At 48.3% G+C, this 18,886-nt stretch overlaps 1 protein-coding gene across 1 annotated transcript in view; it reads right to left on the bottom strand.

Annotated features, from left to right (window-relative positions):
- The window catches only part of LOC137531845 (haloacid dehalogenase-like hydrolase domain-containing 5), a 34,170-nt gene extending 31,762 nt beyond the window's left edge, over window positions 1-2,408 (bottom strand). The window contains exon 1 of the mRNA XM_068251821.1: window positions 2,222-2,408. Within this exon, the coding sequence (XP_068107922.1) occupies window positions 2,222-2,380 (159 nt within the window). The 5' untranslated portion in view covers window positions 2,381-2,408. The remainder of the gene's footprint in view (window positions 1-2,221) is intronic.
- Between the last annotated feature and the right edge of the window lie 16,478 nt (window positions 2,409-18,886).

Raw genomic sequence — 18,886 nt, 5'->3', positions numbered from 1 at the left:
CAGCACCAAAACTAGGAGCCCCATAGCAGTAATGTAATAGGTTGCCAATCCCCCACTTACATCCTTCTCCGAATTGAGACAATTCGGGGGAAACATTGTTATTTAACACGGCAGGGGAGTTTTGCGCCAGCAGGGAGAGCTGCCATTTGCCTCGTCCTGCGCCCAAGTCACCAGTGACCTGTACCTACAGATGCCACTGGAGGGGACTGGGAAGACTATGGGGCAAGACAGGTAAGAAAGGTGCTGGGAATTTGGTCGCAGCAGGCACTCAGACGGTAATTTCAGCGCCGTCAAAAGACAGAGTCCAAATGACTATAACAATCTCTGGAAGCCGAATCACAGGGCTGGTGCACACCAAGAGCGCTTCTGAGAGCTATTCACATCGCCAACCCTCTGAAAAGTGCTTGGCTACCGAAAACCTATGAAGGTGTTCGCACAGCAGTGTGATGATTTACCTAAAATCACAAACGCGCTGCATGTAGCATTTTTAGGAGCGATTCAGCTTGCGCAGGAGCAGCCCCCCAAATACAAGGGGGGGGGGAGGAGAGAAGCTGCAGGTGAGTATACATCCTCTGCTTAGGGAGCTGCTCTGGTCTAGGGAACTCACCAGGAATCTCCAGAGACAGACAGATGGATTATAGGGCAGGAGGAGAGGGTACTGTGCAGGGCAATGCAGGGTACACAGAAGGGGGGCAGTAGGAAGTGAGGGTACCCCTCTGCACAGTATGTATCCCCTGTACAGCCTCCCCAGTGATGAGGGTACAGTAGGGGGCAGCTGCTGGCAGAGAGGGGGGGGGCAGTGGGAAGGACTCCTCTAGGGGTACAGTATGGAGCAGTAGTGATGGGAGGAGGGGGTACAGTATGGGCATAGGCAGCAGTGCTGGGGGTACAGTAGGGGGGCAGCTGCTGGCAGGGAGGGGGGCAGTGGGAAGGACTCCTCTAGGGGTACAGTATGGAGCAGTAGTGATGGGAGGAGGGGGTACAGTAGGGGGACAGGCAGCAGTGCTGGGGGTACAGTAGGGGGGCAGCTGCTGGCAGGCAGGGAGCAGAGGTGGGGGGACCCCTTTAGGGGGCAGTATGGGGCAATGGAGGGTACACAGTGGGGTGCAGGAATTGGGGGCCCCTCTATGAGGAGCAGTGCTGGAGGGAGGGGGTACAGTATGGGGCAGTAGTGATGGGAGGAAGGGGTACAGTAGGGGGACAGGCAGCAGTGCTGGGGGTACAGTAGGGGGGCAGCTGCTGGCAGGGAGGGAGCAGAGGTGGTGGACCCCTTTAGGGGGCAGTATGGGGCAATGGAGGGTACACAGTGGGGTGCAGGAAGTGGGGGCCCCTCTATGAGGAGCAGTGCTGGAGGGAGGGGGTACAGTATGGGGCAGTAGTGATGGGAGGAAGGGGTACAGTAGGGGGACAGGCAGCAGTGCTGGGGGTACAGTAGGGGGGCAGCTGCTGGCAGGCAGGGAGCAGAGGTGGGGGACCCCTCTAGGGGGCAGTAGGGATGGGAGGAGGGGGTACAGTAGTGGGGCAGGCAGCAGTGCTGGGGGTACAGTATGGGGCAGCTGCTGGCAGAGAGGGGGGGGGGCAGTGGGAAGGACTCCTCTAGGGGTACAGTATGGAGCAGTAGTGATGGGAGGAGGGGGTACAGTAGGGGGACAGGCAGCAGTTCTGGGGGTACAGTAGGGGGGCAGCTGCTGGCAGGCAGGGAGCAGAGGTGGGGGACCCCTCTAGGGGGCAGTAGTGATGGGAGGAGGGGGTACAGTAGTGGGGCAGGCAGCAGTGCTGGGGGTACAGTATGGGGCAGCTGCTGGCAGAGAGGGGGGGCAGTGGGAAGGACTCCTCTAGGGGTACAGTATGGAGCAGTAGTGATGGGAGGAGGGGGTACAGTAGGGGGACAGGCAGCAGTTCTGGGGGTAAAGTAGGGGGCAGAGGTGGGGGGGACCCCTCTAGGGGGCAGTATGGGGCAATGCAGGGTACACAGTGGGGTGCAGGAAGTGGGGGCCCCTCTATGAGCAGCAGTGATGGGAGGAGGGGGGGGGGGGTACAGTATGGGGACAGCTGCTGGCAGGGAGGGTGCAGTATGGTGGGGGGGGGGGGGGGGGGGTCAGGCAGCAGTGATCACCCCTACAAAGTATCCCCAGTGATGGGGGTACAGTATGGGACAGCTGCTGGCAGGGAGAGTACATGGTGGGGGGACAGGCAGCAGTGATTGGGGGGGAGGAGTTACCTGTCTCTCCTCAGCAGTGGCGGCGGCGCTGCACAGCCCGGCCCGGGGGTCTCTCCTCCTCCTCCCCGGCAGCCCCCGGCACAGTGACCACAGCCTCCTCATCTCTCCTCCGGGGTCTCTCTGCCGGACACAGCGCGCCCCTCCGCCTATATACCGCATGTGTGAGGAGCGCTCCGGCCAATCACAGCGCAATGTCCCAGGAGCCCGGCCAATCACCGGCCTCAGCCGCGCCCCGCCCCCTCCCAGCCCTCTCCGCACAGCTTCCGGTCAGCTGAACAGCCGCGAGCGATCTACATCCCACCCAGCAGCAGCAGCAGCCCGTCCCAGCGACCTCCCCCTCAGAGACCCGGGGCTGCCGGTGTTCTAACATTTTAGCATACCCGACAATAGCATACAAATGCGACTGAGCATGAACACCGGTGCGGGAGATCTGCGTTCCTCCTGCGCTTCCCATAGATCGCTATAGCGGCCAATCCCAGGAACAGCACAAGAGGCCCCATTCACACTCAACAGCGCAAAACACCAGCGATTACCAGCAGCGCTTTGCTGGAGTGATTTTTCCGCAATTTCACTCTGAAAAATCACTGAACACTGCGGCGATTTTTCAGCGATCGGATTAGCGCTTCTATAGCACTGAAACGCAATCGCCGGGAAATCGCCTGAAAATGGTGCAGGCTACGCACTTGCGTTTAGCGATTTGCTTTAACTGCCGGTGATTAACACAAATCGCCCAAGTGAGAACGGGCCCATAGGGTATTATGGCGCTTAAGCATTTTGCAGAAATCGCTGGCAAAACGCTCTAGTGAATGGGCCCTAAGGCCCCATTCACACTTGCAAAACGCCAGCCCTTTTCACTGGCGTTTTGCTTTGGCGATTAACACGAAAAAAAATCGCCATTCACACTTGCTAATTTTTTCACGATTAGCGCTTCTATAGCGCTAAACGCGATCGACAGGAAATCACCTGAAAATGGTGCAGGATACAAATTTGCAGATTTGAAAATCACCAGCGATTAACACAAATCACGCAAGTGAGAACGGGCCCATAGGGTTTTAGGGCACTAGCGCCTTAAAAAGCACTAGCACTTGAGAATTTTGCCAAAATCGTCGGCAAAACGCTCAGATGTGAACAGGACCTGAGGGTTCTTTCACACCAGAGCCCATTTGCTGCGTTTTAATGCAAAGTCGAAACTTTACGGTAACTGAGGTAAAATTACAGTCCAAAGACTTTCATTTTACCTTTCACACCGACACTGCGGTTCCATGCGTTGCGATTCAACGCACCCAGGAGCTTTTAATCGTAGGGAGCCGGCGGTTTCCCGTCGGGTGAATTAATAGCTACTGTCTGCCGCTGATTGCGTTGTACCGCAACATCCCTACGTCACGCCGCAGGCCATAACACATGCAGGAGAACAGCTCCTGCACGCGTTGTCAGATGTGAAAGAGCCCTCAGGCTTTGTTCACATCTAAAATCGATTTTGTGTGCGTTTTTTATAGCGCCTCCCGATGCTTGTGTGCACGCTACACTTTTTTTTTTTTTTTTTTTTTTTTTAAAGAGGTTTTGCAGAGAGATATATTTAATTCACTCCCTGACACCAGTCAGGAAGTGAACTCTTAGACCTGGAAAATAATAAATACAATGTATTTATTCTAAAAAATGCAAACGCAATCGCTGCACAAAGCAATTTTGTGAGCATTTAGCACTCTTCCTATACCTTCCATTGAGGCAAAATCGCCTGCGCTTGGAAAAAAGGCAAAAACGCCCCTAGTGTGATCGAGCCCTAATATCCATATCCCTCTGACTCAGGCAGTGAACACACTTGTCTTTCAGTTTTCAGCGCACGTTTTTCTGCACACCAAGTGTGTTTCTATGCAGGAAAACGTGTACGTTTTTTTCACAGCAGTTAATGGAATTGATAGAGAAAACTGACTGAATGTGCGGAGTCATCATGCAGAATGTCAGGTTTTTTTCTGCGCACAAAAAACATATCATGTGTGAATTATCCCATTGATTAACATGAGTTCTCAGTTTTTCTGCACATAAAACGCGCACGAAAACAGTCTTAAGTGTGTTCCCTGCCAAAGCTATTTTGTGAGCGTTTATCGCTCTTCCTATACCTTCCATTATAGCAAAATCGCCCCAAAAATGGTCCAGGCACCGCTTTGCTGAACACACGGCGCAAGAACCGCACTGATAGGAATCTTCTCATAGGGAATCATTGCACAAGCGTTTTGTGAGAGATTTTGAAAATCGCCTGTGCTTGAAAGAAGGCCGAAAACACCCTTAAGTGTGAAGGAGCCCTGATTGCAGCACTGCGATTGCGTTTCTAAGGAAGGGGGGGGGGATGTAGGCTGCTGAGGCTATCAGAGTCACAGCATAAGGGAGATGATGACATCATCACTTACAGGAGACCTGAACTCGGAATGTCCTCTCTGCTCTAACGCTAGCCACACACCATACAATTTTCTGGCAGATTTACCTGCCAGATCGATTATTTCCAACATGGCCGATCTGAATTTCGATCGTTTCTTCAATCGATTTTCATAGAACTAAACCAAAATCTATAAAACTAAGATCGGAAAAAGGACTAAAAAAAAACCATTAGAAAATCAAAATTCACATCAGACATGTAAATAATCAATCTGGCAGGTAAACCTGCCAGAGGATTGCATGGTGTGTACCTAGCGTTAAAGATACAGAACAGCATAATAACCTTTAAACAAAAACATTTCTTTGTTACAGCTGATACAAATCCTGCAATAAATCTGCAGTGTGTCTACTTCCTGCTTTCATGGAAGCAGAGATATTGTTTACAGCCTGTGCTTTCAAATGAGCTTATCTGCTTATTATTATTTTTAATATTATATAGGGGGAATCAGAAAGGCTAAACTCTCTAAATACATACATGGTGCATTTCTCTGTTTTCCTTCTGCCCTGTGCAAGAGTTCAGGTCCACTTAGCGGAACTGAAACCCGAAAAAAGAGTTTGACTTAACTGGGGCTTCTGCAACCGACCTGTGCCTCCACCATCCTGGGCCGATCCTCCGTTCCCCCGCTGCGGCTCACTTTTTTTCTCATACTGGAATCCGACTTCTAAGTCAACCTCCACTGCGCCCTGGCCAGGCGTATCCTCATACGTGTTCCCGGGCCAGGAGCGTCCTGCGCAGGCGCTGTACGAGAGCGTCTCTACTGTGCCTGTGCAGTACCCTCCCAGCGACGGGAGCATGAACAAGGAGGCGTGTGACCAGGGTACGCAGACGCAGTGCACTCAAACTGCGCGAAGTGAAAGTGAGCCGTGGCGTGGGACCGGAGCATTGCCGAGCGGCTGCGGGGGAACAGATCGGCTGCAGAGGCTGGCAGAAGCACCAGGGAAGTCAAACTTTTTTTTTTTAACAGGTTTCAGTTCCGCTTTAACTCTAATGGCAACGATTGCGGTGCATTTGTGATTGCAGATTCCAAACGTGCTGCATTCAACATCCTGGCAATTGTGTCGCGATCCTCATACACTAGAATAAGAATTGGAAAACGCAATTGTAAAAAAATGGAACGCAAAATCGCAACGGCTAAACAGTTGCGATTTGCGTTTATAAGTGTGAACAGGGCAGGACCGCCAGAAAACAAAACCTGTTTCCAGTGTAATGCTGCAAATACACAGATCGGTTCTGCCGATCTGTGTATGGCTACAATTACTAGGTTATGCCTAATGATGTTGATCCAGGGATTTTATCTGATTGCCATCTGGAGTCAGGAAGGAATTTTTCCCATTTGGGGCTAATTGGACCATGCCTGGTGGGTTTTTTTTCGCCTTCCTCTGGATCAACAGGGGTATGTGGGGGACGGGCTGGAGTTGTACTTTGTACTGGTTGAACTCGATGGACGTATGTCTTTTTTCAACCAAAATAACTATGTAACTATGTAACTATATGTGCGTTTCTCCTCTCAATTGTTTTTGCTGCTCGATTCTGCAGTGGATTCTCTCATCTTCCGCTATTTTTTTTTTTTCGTATCTTTTTCCATTCACTTCTATCAGAAATCGAGCGGCGAAAGGATAAAGGGAGATTGGACATGTCGGAAATAATCTATCGAGCCATCACCTCAAAAATGAACCGTGTATTCCCAGCATAAGGGCTCAAACCCACCAGCAGCCTTTTCTAATCTCTAGTGATGTGTAAAGCTCTTGCTAATGCAATGCTATGGGGGATTTTTATAAAATCACATCGCTGCAGTGGGCTCACACCCATAGCATTACATTAGCAAGAGCTTTACACTAGGGCTGCTCAAATATGAATCCGGGAGATACCCGGATAGTTGCTATCCAGATATCTCCCAGGAAAGTTGTGCGGAGGGGGCTGGGGGGTCAATCTTTCCTGTCTGACGTCTTCTTCGTCCGTCCCTGGCGCCTCCCACAATGCGCTCCACACGCGTCACGTGATTGCAAACACTTCCTCCTTCAACCCGGAAGGAGGAAGTGTTTGTAGTCACGTGACTGCCGCGTGGAGCGCGTCGTGGGAGGCGCCAGGGACGGACGAAGAAGACGTCAGACAGGTAAGCTTGAACCCGCTGCCCCTTCTGGATTCGGATTTGAGCAGCCCTACTTTTCACATCACAAGCGCTCAGAAACGCTGCTGGTGGGCTTCAGCCCTGAGGGAATAAATGGATTTTCTACTGCACTGTGCAGCCAGACTTCCCTGGATTTCAGCAGAGATCTATGGAGAATTGTAGAAAGCAACTTGTAAAATTGTAAAACAATCAAGAATCAAACCCTGTAAAGGCCCGTTCACACTGGGGCGATAAGCGACGCTTTACGCTAATCGCTGGCTATATGACAATGATCTCACTGCCGTGATAAAAACGCAAACTAGTGCTTTTCAGCGATTGCAATGTAAAAAAACGTGCTAATTGTGATCCATCAAAAATAGCAAAAAATACACATTTATGGAAAAAAATCGCCGCCACAAAATGTCACCGCTAATCACTGGCATTTTGCGATCCCCTGTGACTGGGCACTAAGGGCTGGGCTCTCATTCTGAGGGCTAGATCACATTGGGTCAATTTTTCAGCGTTTTGCTGATCACCAAAGTGCTGCTGCTGATGCAAGCCAGTGGCAGTGTTCACACTGCAGCGATCGCCAGTGATTAGCGATTTGCTGATGGTGCATGCAGCATTTCTGGAGCGATTGCATTTCAGGGTTATAGAATCACAAAACGCAATCACTCCTAAATCGCTTTCCTGTACAGTAAAAAAACAGCAAAGCGCCCAGTGCGAACTAGCCCTTAGGGCCCATTCACACTAGAAATCACAAAACTGCTCGAGTGATTTTACTACGATCAGCGCAGTAAAATCACTGAACACTTCCGCGATTTTAGAGCGATCACGGTCAACGCTTTATAAGCACTGTACTGCGATCGCTCCAAAAATGCTGCAGGTAATGCATGTGCAATTGGCGCTGATCGCAAATGCCCACGATCGGCGCCAATAGTGGCAGTGAGAACACTGCCATAGGCTCACAAAGCACTAGCGCTTTAAAAAGCGCTTTAGTGATTATTGGGAATCGCCCTAGTGTGAATGGGCCCTTAAACGGAGGGTTCACGCACAAAAACTCAGGAGGCTCCCGGTCCAGCATCCAGGTCGCGCTCTTGTGCGCTCCAGGCGTCTCACGCGGGCGCGCTGACGTCATAGGGCGTCCTTCAGGCTGTACTGCACAGTACAGTCCGTAGGACGTCTGATGAAGTCAGCGCAGCCGTGTGAGACGCACGTTGGAGCGCAAGGAGAAGCCCGACCAGGAAGCCGGCCTGGCTAGGTCGGTGAGCCACCGGAGAAGACCGGGAGCCTCCGGAGCGGCGTCGAGGGCACGTCCTGCCTGCCACAGGTTGGAGGAAGCCCCAGGTAAGTGGATTAGTATTTTTATTTTTTTTTCTCCCACCGTGGATCCTTGCTTTAAGAGTGATTTTGTTACTAAAAACAGCGATTACACAGAAGGCACAAATCACCAGTGACAGCGCTAGTGGGCTCCAGGCCTAAAGCCAGCTCACAGGCTAATTGCCCCAGCATTGTCACTGCACCAGGAGGTCACCCCTCCCCCAGTCTATACAGCTTTCCTGCAGTCAAACCTTCCATCAGACACAACAAACATTGACCTACAATCCAGGCTGATGACATCACTCACATATCCTAATGCTGGGAATACACCAGGAGGGTTTTTTTGGCAGATAGACGACTCGATGCATAATTTCTGACAGGTCCCATCTGATTTCAATTGATTTTCTCATAGAAGTGAATGAAAATCTATCAGAAAAACGATTAAAAAAACCAATTGTATAGTAAATCTGCCCAAAAAATTGTGTATTCCCAGCATAACAAACATGAAGCCAGACACGGCTCTACCCAGATACCACCTCTCCAGCCTCCTAAAGGGGCCCATACACTGCTCGATTTCAGCGATGGATTGATTCTATAGAATCGATCGATCTGTGGCCAATTTCGATTGATTTGATCGAACTGGACAGGGAATCTAGGTCGATCTGCTACTGGCAGCAGATCGCTGGCCCATAGAGTTGCATTAGATCGAATGCTGGGTACACATGGTAAGATTTTCCATGCGTTTTTGCAACCCGATTGTTTTTTTCCGCACGATTCTGCACTTAATTCTCGTTTTTCTTATCTTTTTCCATTCACTGCTATGAGAAATCGAGCGCAGAAAGATAAGGAGCAATATCGGACACGACGGATTTTATCAATCGGATCCATCTATCGCACGGAAAATCGTACCGTGTGTATTAGGCATAATGGTGCAATAATGCATTTACATCGATTTTCAATAGATTTCATTCTGAAATTTATAGGAAATCTGTTCCTAGTGTGTGGCACACATCAGATTCCTGTCTGATTCGACCTGACAGGCATCTGACAGAAATCTATCTGATGGTCGAATCTGCTGCAAATCTATATATGTATGGCCACCTTAAGGTCCATACACAAGCCTGACTAAGGTGAACAATAAAGACCGCCTGTGCCGATATCCGTGTGTACAGTGGCCTGCCAACCCCCAAGCAAGCCACCAAGTGGGCCAACTCACCCCCATGTCGGCTGATAGCATTGTCTGCACGGTTCCCTCACACCTTCCATTACATAAAGAACAAACGTTTACATGCAATCAGACTGATGGGATCACTGGCATCTCCTAGCAAACATGAGCGGAGAGCCAGACAGACCTCAGTCCAGCTATCACACCTCCTGCACGCTCTCCATCAGGGTTTCCCAACAGTATTTTGTATGAACCTCTGTTGAAAGCCTCTTCTCCCCAAGTATCCCCGGGTATGGTAAAGATTTTCCCAAGTGCCACCTCGACAGAGACATATATAATAGAAGTACATGGTATTTTTTCTCTAAACAGTTTTAAGGCATCTACTATTGCTTTCAATAATGAAATACTTGCTAAATTACTAAAATACTAATTTCTTGTTTATATAGAATTATCATATTCAACAACTCAATCACTGAGTAATTATAGACATACACTACAGGATGCATACATAAACATATGACTGATAGGATTAGATAGTGAGCTCCTCTGAGAACAATGAGTGACATGACTATGTACTCTGTAATGTGCTGCAGAAGATGTCAGTGATATAAATCTATATCTATATATATATATAATAGACTAAGTGCCTCAACCTTCAAGCAAGAAGAAGAAGTACTTTGCATGAGAACATTTATGCGTGCTCAAACACCAAGTTTAAGGCCTCTTTTCCACGGACTGTTAAGCTGTGTGCTCAGCAAGCTGTTACCAGGCAGCAGCAAGCTGTTACCGGGCAGTAGTGAGCAGTTGTAAGAGTTTGAGAGGCATTTTACTGCCTATCAATTGTCCATGGAAAAGAGGCCTACCCTAGCAAGTCTGGCTTTGCAAATCTGGCTTAATTGGCTATTCATGAGGCAATGCTCATGCAAATTTGCTTTTGCGTGCCAAACTATGCAGGGTCAAAAAACCAATACCGCAAAGCGGTCGCCCTGCTACATGCCAGTGATGAGCGAAAATGAAAAAATTTGTTTCGACAAATTTTTACCGAATTTTCGTCAATTTCGTTTTGACAGGCAAATTTTCCATCTAATTTTTTCGCGTTAATTTTCGCCTAATGCCAGTCATTTTCACGTTACTTGCGTATTATTGCGGACATTTTCCGCATAAGGGCATTAGCGTCCGCATTCAGAGAAGTTTCTTGCGCATTATTGCGGACATTTTTCCGTATAAACGTCCGCATAGACTGAATTTCCATGCGGATTATTGTGGACATTTTTCCGCATAAGGGCATAAGCATCCGCATACAATGAATTTTCGATGCTGGTCGAAAACGCAAATATTTCTATCGATTTTCGTGAAAATTCGCCAAAAATGAAAATGGGATTTTCGATGCGAAACTGCTACATGCTACATTAGCACTATCCAGGAGCACCACAGGGAGGATTCCCAATGCCCCCTTTTTATACAACCGAGGTTTTCTCACTGCCTGGGAACCACAGCGGCACCCTGGAGGGGGAGGCTAGGTGGTGCAGGCGACCCCCCCCAAGCGTGGCCAGCGCCGGGAGAGCCGTCTGCACCCACCTCCCAGTATTAGAAACAGGCACTTACCTTAACGTCCATTGCGTTCTGCTACATGCGCATTAACTTGGGGGCACCACATGAGAAAGGAGTGAAGCATGGGTCACCCCGAGCTTTAGAGCTCAGGGCTGGCTCACATACAGCACTCCGGGGGGGGAGGACAGGCGCAGACAACTCACTCCAGGGCTCACACCACCAGAGCAAGCCATCCACCACCTGCCTCCAAAGAATACAACTGCAAAAAATGCTTTCCATGAGAAAATTAATGCGCATGTAGCAGAACGCAATGGACGTTAAGGTAAGTGCCTGTTTTTAATATTGGGAGGTGGGTGCGGACGGCTCTCCCTGGCGCTGGCCACACTTGGGGGGGGAGCCGCTGCGCCACCCAGCCTCCCCCTCCGGGGTGCCGCTGTGGTTCCCAGGCAGTGAGAGAGCCTGGGACCCTGCGGTCCCCCCGGTTGTATAAAAAGGGGGGCATTGAGGATTCTCCTGGATAGTGCTAATGTGGCATGGACTTATTCCCGCAGGGCGACCGCTTTGCAGCATTGGTTTTTTGACCCTGCATAGTTTGGCATGCGAAAGCAAATGCATATTTGCATGAGCATTGCCTCATGAATAGCCAATTAGGCCAGATTTGGAAAGCCAGACTTGCTAGGGTTAAACTTGGTGATTGAGCACGCATACATTTTCTAATGGAAAGCCTAAAGGTGGGTACACACATCAGATAAAATTATTTGGAAAATGAAAGATCACAGACCAATGTTACCCCCTTCCATGTAGTATGAGAGCCATACCTACACAGTCTATTCTATTGAGCTGAACTCCCCATCAGATACGATTTTTTGCAAGATGCTGCACACAAAGATGCTGTACACATGCAACAGATCAGTATCTGCAAAAGATCTGTTCCTGCAAAAAATCAGTTTCTGCAAAATGCATTCATAGTCTATGATATCTGCAGATCTCATGCTGGGCATACACGGTATGTTTTCTACCATGTAATCGAGCCGCTGATGGCTCGATTGATAATTTCCGACGTGCCCAATACCCCGCCGGATCGATTCTGCGCTCGATACCGGCGGGCAGGACAAAAGAAGAAACGAGTGGAAAATAAGAAAGTGCTCGCGGGGACGAGCGGGAATCGATCCGGGCACCCGCGGGGACAAGCGGGAATCGAGCCAGCGGCTCGATTACACGGTAGAAAACGTACCATGTATGCTCAGCATAATACACGCCTTGTTTGACGGACATTCATCTGCAGATCAGACAATCATCTGCAGATCCAAAAACCCATCCTGGTTGATCTGATCTGCAGATGATTGTCCGTTAAACAAGGTGTGTATGAGATCTGCAGATATAGACTATGAATGTATTTTGTAGGTACTGATCTTTTGCAGATACTGATCTGTTGCATGTGTACAGCATCTTTGTGTGCAGCATCTTGCAAAGATTTCTGTCTGATGGGGAGTTCAGCTCCATAGAATAGACTGTGTAGGTGTGGCTCTCATACTACATGGAAGGGGGTAAGATCTCTGTCTGATGGGGAGTGCAGCTCCATAGAATAGACTGTGTAGGTGTGGCACTCATACTACATGGAAGGGGGTAAGATTTCTGTCTGATGGGGAGTGCAGCTCCATAGAATAAACGGTGTAGGTATGGCTCTCATACTACATGGAAGGGGGTAAGATTTCTGTCTGATGGGGAGTGCAGCTCCATAGAATAGACTGTGTAGAGTATGGCTCTCATACTACATGGAAGGGGGTAAAATTGGTCTGTGATCTTTGATTTTCCAAAGACTTTTATCTGATGTGTGTACCCACCTTTATTCTTCTTGCTTCAAGGTTGAGGCACGTACTCTATTAGATAGAGAGATAGAAGATGCGGCGTATGCTACGACGCGGGTCGGCTAGTACATAATAATAATAATAATAATATGGTAGGACATTAGACTATGACTATGGTAGGATTAGAGTGTGAGCTCCTCTGAGAACAATGAGTGACATGACTATGTACTCTGTAATGTGCTGCAGGAGATGTCAGTGCTATATAAATACATAATAATAATATGGTAGGACATTAGACTATGACTATGGTAGGATTAGATTGTGAGCTCCTCTGAGGACAGTCAGTGACATGACTATGTACTCTGTAATGTGCTGCAGATGATGTCAGTGCTATATAAATACATAATAATAATATGGTAGGACATTAGACTATATGACTATGGTAGGATTAGATTGTGAGCTCCTCTGAGGACAGTCGGTGACATGACTATGTACTCTGTAATGTGCTGCAGGAGATGTCAGTGCTATATAAATACATAATAATAATATGGTAGGACATTAGACTATAACTATGGTAGGATTAGATTGTGAGCTCCTCTGAGGACAGTCAGTGACATGACTATGTACTCTGTAATGTGCTGCGGGAGATGTCACTGCTATATAAATACATAATAATAATATGGTAGGACATTACACTATGACTATGGTAGGATTAGATTGTGAGCTCCTCTGAGGACAGTCAGTGACATGACTATGTACTCTGTAATGTGCTGCAGGAGATGTCAGTGCTATATAAATACATAATAATAATATGGTAGGACATTAGACTATGACTATGGTAGGATTAGATTGTGAGCTCCTCTGAGGACAGTCAGTGACATGACTATGTACTCTGTAATGTGCTGCAGAAGATGTCAGTGCTATATAAATACATAATAATAATATGGTAGGACATTAGACTATGACTATGGTAGGATTAGAGTGTGAGCTCCTCTGAGGACAGTCAGTGACATGACTATGTACTCTGTAATGTGCTGCAGGAGATGTCACTGCTATATAAATACATAATAATATGGTAGGACATTAGACTATGACTATGGTAGGATTAGAGTGTGAGCTCCTCTGAGGACAGTCAGTGACATGACTATGTACTCTGTAATGTGCTGCAGAAAATGTCACTGCTATATACATACATAATAGTAATATGGTAGGACATTACACTATGACTATGGTAGGATTAGAGTGTGAGCTCCTCTGAGGACAGTCAGTGACATGACTATGTACTCTGTAATGTGCTGCAGGAGATGTCAGTGCTATATAAATACATAATAATAATATGGTAGGACATTACACTATGACTATGGTAGGATTAGATTGTGAGCTCCTCTGAGGACAGTCAGTGACATGACTATGTACTCTGTAATGTGCTGCAGGAGATGTCAGTGCTATATAAATACATAATAATAATAAAATGGCAGGACATTACACTATGACTATGGTAGGATTAGAGTGTGAGCTCCTCTGAGGACAGTCAGTGACATGACTATGTACTCTGTAATGTGCTGCGGAAGATGTTGGCGCTATATAAATACTAAATAATAATAATATCTGTTCCTGAACTTGAAGAAACACCTGAACGGTTTTTCTGTACACTTTGAGGACATTTCTGCTGTCAGACATGCTGCTGAGAGCTGGTTTGAGCCCCAACGATAGGAAGCTCAGACCTGAACAACTCAGACTGTGTGCGCAGCCTGGGAGTACTGATTGGTGGGAAATTAAGCTTCAGGAATCAAATCTCAGCTGTTGTGAAACATTCCTCCTTTCACCTAAGGAATATTGCAAGGATTAAACACCTAATTCCTTCAGAGGATCTTCCAACCCTAGTTCATGCCTTCGTCACATCAAGGTTAGACTACTGCAACGCCCTCTACACAGGCCTGCATAAGAAAGACTGAGGCCGGGTTTCCACTGCTGCGAATCCAGGCCGATTCCCCGCCCACGAATTCGGATGGATTTCAGCAGCCTATAGAAGTCAATGAGAGCCATCCGAATTCGTGGCCGAGGAAAAATCTGAGGCCCTGCAGCATAATTTTGTGCGTAGCTGTCCGAATCCCATAGCCGCGCATAGCACGGCTAGAGGGATTCGGCTGCGAGAGGCAACAGCTGTGCCGGCATCGCGTCTCGCAAGACGCATGCCGCCGCACAAATGGAAACCTAGCCTTATGCCGCCTGCAATTAGTACAGATTGCCGCCGCAAGGCTGTTAACGAGCCAACCCCGCCATTGCCACATAACACCAACCCTGTGCTCACTCCACTGGCTACCTATAAAATGGAGAATTCTGTTTAAGATTGGCTTACTGACATTCAAATCTTTGCACAATCTGGGCCCTGGATACCTGAAGGACTTGTTGCAACTACATCACACCCCCCACAATCTTAGATCAAAAGGACGTAACACCTTGGTCACCCCCAGAGTCTAACTCAAAACCTTTGGAGACAGAGCCTTCTGTCATGCTGCCCCTAGACTCTAGAACTCCCTGCCACACCCAATCAGGACAGCTCCAGCCCTGGAAGCATTTAAGTCTAAACTGAAAACCTACCTCTTCAGTCTGGCATTTATGAACACCTGACTATCTCCTCTGTAACACAACCCAGCCTGCAATCCTGTATTGATCTGATGCTGGGCATAAATGGTGCAATTGTGCGACGGAATCGAGCCAGCGGCTCGATGCCGGCGCGTCACCGCTCGTCTGCGCTCATCCCCTCGGGCGCTTCTTATCAGCTGCTCGTTTTATTCTATTGTCCGCTCGCGGGGATCAAGAGCAGGATCGATCCGCCGTGGTGATTGGACACGTCGGATATTATCAATCGAGCCATCAGCGGCTCGATTGATAACAAGTATCTGACCGTGTATGCCTAGCATGAGACACAACTATGCGCTTTGAGTCCTATGGGAGAAAAGCGCTTTACAAATGTTATTGTATTGTATTCATTATTGGGGCTGCAGGTTGGAGCGGGCGGCACAGATTGGGATCACATTATGGGTGTGTATGGGGAGGATTGTGCAGGCAGGGTGGTCACTTGTCATTGCATGCTAATGCCTGTATACAATGCAGGAGTCAGAGCCACACATATATATATTCTGCTCTATCAGGGCTGCCCTCAGACAACAATGGAGTAGAGCCTGGGGGGTGACTGATTACTGAGTGCACTGCTTACCATCACAAAGCATTGGGCGAGAGGGTCTGTGTGCAGAAAGCAGCCAATAATCAGAGTGCAGTCACATGGGAAGCTGTACAATGTGCAATCACCTCCAGACACACAGCTGTACAATGTGCAATCACCTCCAGACACACCGCTATACAATGTGCAATCACCTCCAGACACACAGCTGTACAATGTGCAATCACCTCCAGACACACCGCTATACAATGTGCAATCACCTCCAGACACACCGCTATACAATGTGCAATCACCTCCAGACACACAGCTGTACAATGTGCAATCACCTCCAGACACACAGCTGTACAATGTGCAATCACCTCCAGACACACAGCTGTACAATGTGCAATCACCTCCAGACACACAGTTGTACAATGTGCAATCACCTCCAGACACACAGCTGTACAATGTGCAATCACCTCCAGACACACAGCTGTACAATGTGCAATCACCTCCAGACACACAGCTGTACAATGTGCAATCACCTCCAGACACACAGCTGTACAATGTGCAATCACCTCCAGACACACAGCTGTACAATGTGCAATCGCCTCCAGACACACCGCTATACAATATGCAGACACCCTCCAGACACACAGCTATACAATGTGCAATCACCTCCAGACACACAGCTGTACAATGTGCAATCACCTCCAGACACACCGCTATACAATGTGCAATCACCTCCAGACACACCGCTATACAATGTGCAATCACCTCCAGACACACAGCTGTACAATGTGCAATCACCTCCAGACACACAGCTATACAATGTGCAATCACCTCCAGACACACCGCTATACAATGTGCAATCACCTCCAGACACACAGCTGTACAATGTGCAATCACCTCCAGACACACCGCTATACAATGTGCAATCACCTCCAGACACACAGCTGTACAATGTGCAATCACCTCCAGACACACAGCTGTACAATGTGCAATCACCTCCAGACACACAGCTGTACAATGTGCAATCACCTCCAGACACACAGCTGTACAATGTGCAATCACCTCCAGACACACAGCTGTACAATATGCAATCACCTCCAGACACACCGCTGTACAATGTGCAATCACCTCCAGACACACAGCTGTACAATGTGCAATCACCTCCAGACACACAGCTGTACAATGTGCAATCACCTCCAGACACACAGCTATACAATGTGCAATCACCTCCAGACACACCGCTATACAATGTGCAATCACCTCCAGACACACAGCTGTACAATGTGCAATCACCTCCAGACACACCGCTATACAATGTGCAATCACCTCCAGACACACAGCTGTACAATGTGCAATCACCTCCAGATACACCGCTATACAATGTGCAATCACCTCCAGACACACAGCTGTACAATGTGCAATCACCTCCAGACACACAGCTGTACAATGTGCAATCACCTCCAGACACACCGCTATACAATGTGCAATCACCTCCAGACACACCGCTATACAATGTGCAATCACCTCCAGACACACAGCTGTACAATGTGCAATCACCTCCAGACACACCGCTATACAATGTGCAATCACCTCCAGACACACAGCTGTACAATGTGCAATCACCTCCAGACACACAGCTGTACAATGTGCAATCGCCTCCAGACACACCGCTATACAATATGCAGACACCCTCCAGACACACAGCTGTACAATGTGCAATCACCTCCAGACACACAGCTGTACAATGTGCAATCACCTCCAGACACACAGCTATACAATGTGCAATCACCTCCAGACACACCGCTATACAATGTGCAATCACCTCCAGACACACCGCTGTACAATGTGCAATCACCTCCAGACACACCGCTATACAATGTGCAATCACCTCCAGACACACAGCTGTACAATGTGCAATCACCTCCAGACACACAGCTGTACAATGTGCAATCACCTCCAGACACACAGCTGTACAATGTGCAATCACCTCCAGACACACAGCTATACAATGTGCAATCACCTCCAGACACACAGCTGTACAATGTGCAATCACCTCCAGACACACAGCTGTACAATGTGCTATCACCTCCAGACACACCGCTATACAATGTGCAATCACCTCCAGACACACAGCTGTACAATGTGCAATCACCTCCAGACACACAGCTGTACAATGTGCAATCACCTCCAGACACACAGCTGTACAATGTGCAATCACCTCCAGACACACAGCTGTACAATATGCAATCACCTCCAGACACACCGCTGTACAATGTGCAATCACCTCCAGACACACAGCTGTACAATGTGCTATCACCTCCAGACACACAGCTATACAATGTGCAATCACCTCCAGACACACAGCTGTACAATGTGCAATCACCTCCAGACACACAGCTGTACAATGTGCAATCACCTCCAGACACACAGCTATACAATGTGCAATCACCTCCAGACACACAGCTGTACAATGTGCAATCACCTCCAGACACACAGCTGTACAATGTGCTATCACCTCCAGACACACCGCTATACAATGTGCAATCACCTCCAGACACACAGCTGTACAATGTGCAATCACCTCCAGACACACAGCTATACAATGTGCAATCACCTCCAGACACACAGCTATACAATGTGCAATCACCTCCAGACACACAGCTATACAATGTGCAATCACCTCCAGACACACAGCTGTACAATGTGCAATCACCTCCAGACACACAGCTATACAATGTGCAATCACCTCCAGACACACCGCTATACAATGTGCAATCACCTCCAGACACACAGCTGTACAATGTGCAATCACCTCCAGACACACAGCTGTACAATGTGCAATCACCTCCAGACACACAGCTGTACAATGTGCAATCACCTCCAGACACACAGCTGTACAATGTGCAATCACCTCCAGACACACAGCTGTACAATGTGCAATCACCTCCAGACACACAGCTATACAATGTGCAATCACCTCCAGACACACAGCTGTACAATGTGCAATCACCTCCAGACACACAGCTGTACAATGTGCTATCACCTCCAGACACACCGCTATACAATGTGCAATCACCTCCAGACACACAGCTGTACAATGTGCAATCA

The sequence above is a fragment of the Hyperolius riggenbachi genome, chromosome 9 (assembly GCF_040937935.1).
Source record: "Hyperolius riggenbachi isolate aHypRig1 chromosome 9, aHypRig1.pri, whole genome shotgun sequence".
Classification (NCBI taxonomy): Eukaryota; Metazoa; Chordata; class Amphibia; order Anura; family Hyperoliidae; genus Hyperolius; species Hyperolius riggenbachi.
This window is presented reverse-complemented; position numbering and strand designations above follow the sequence as displayed.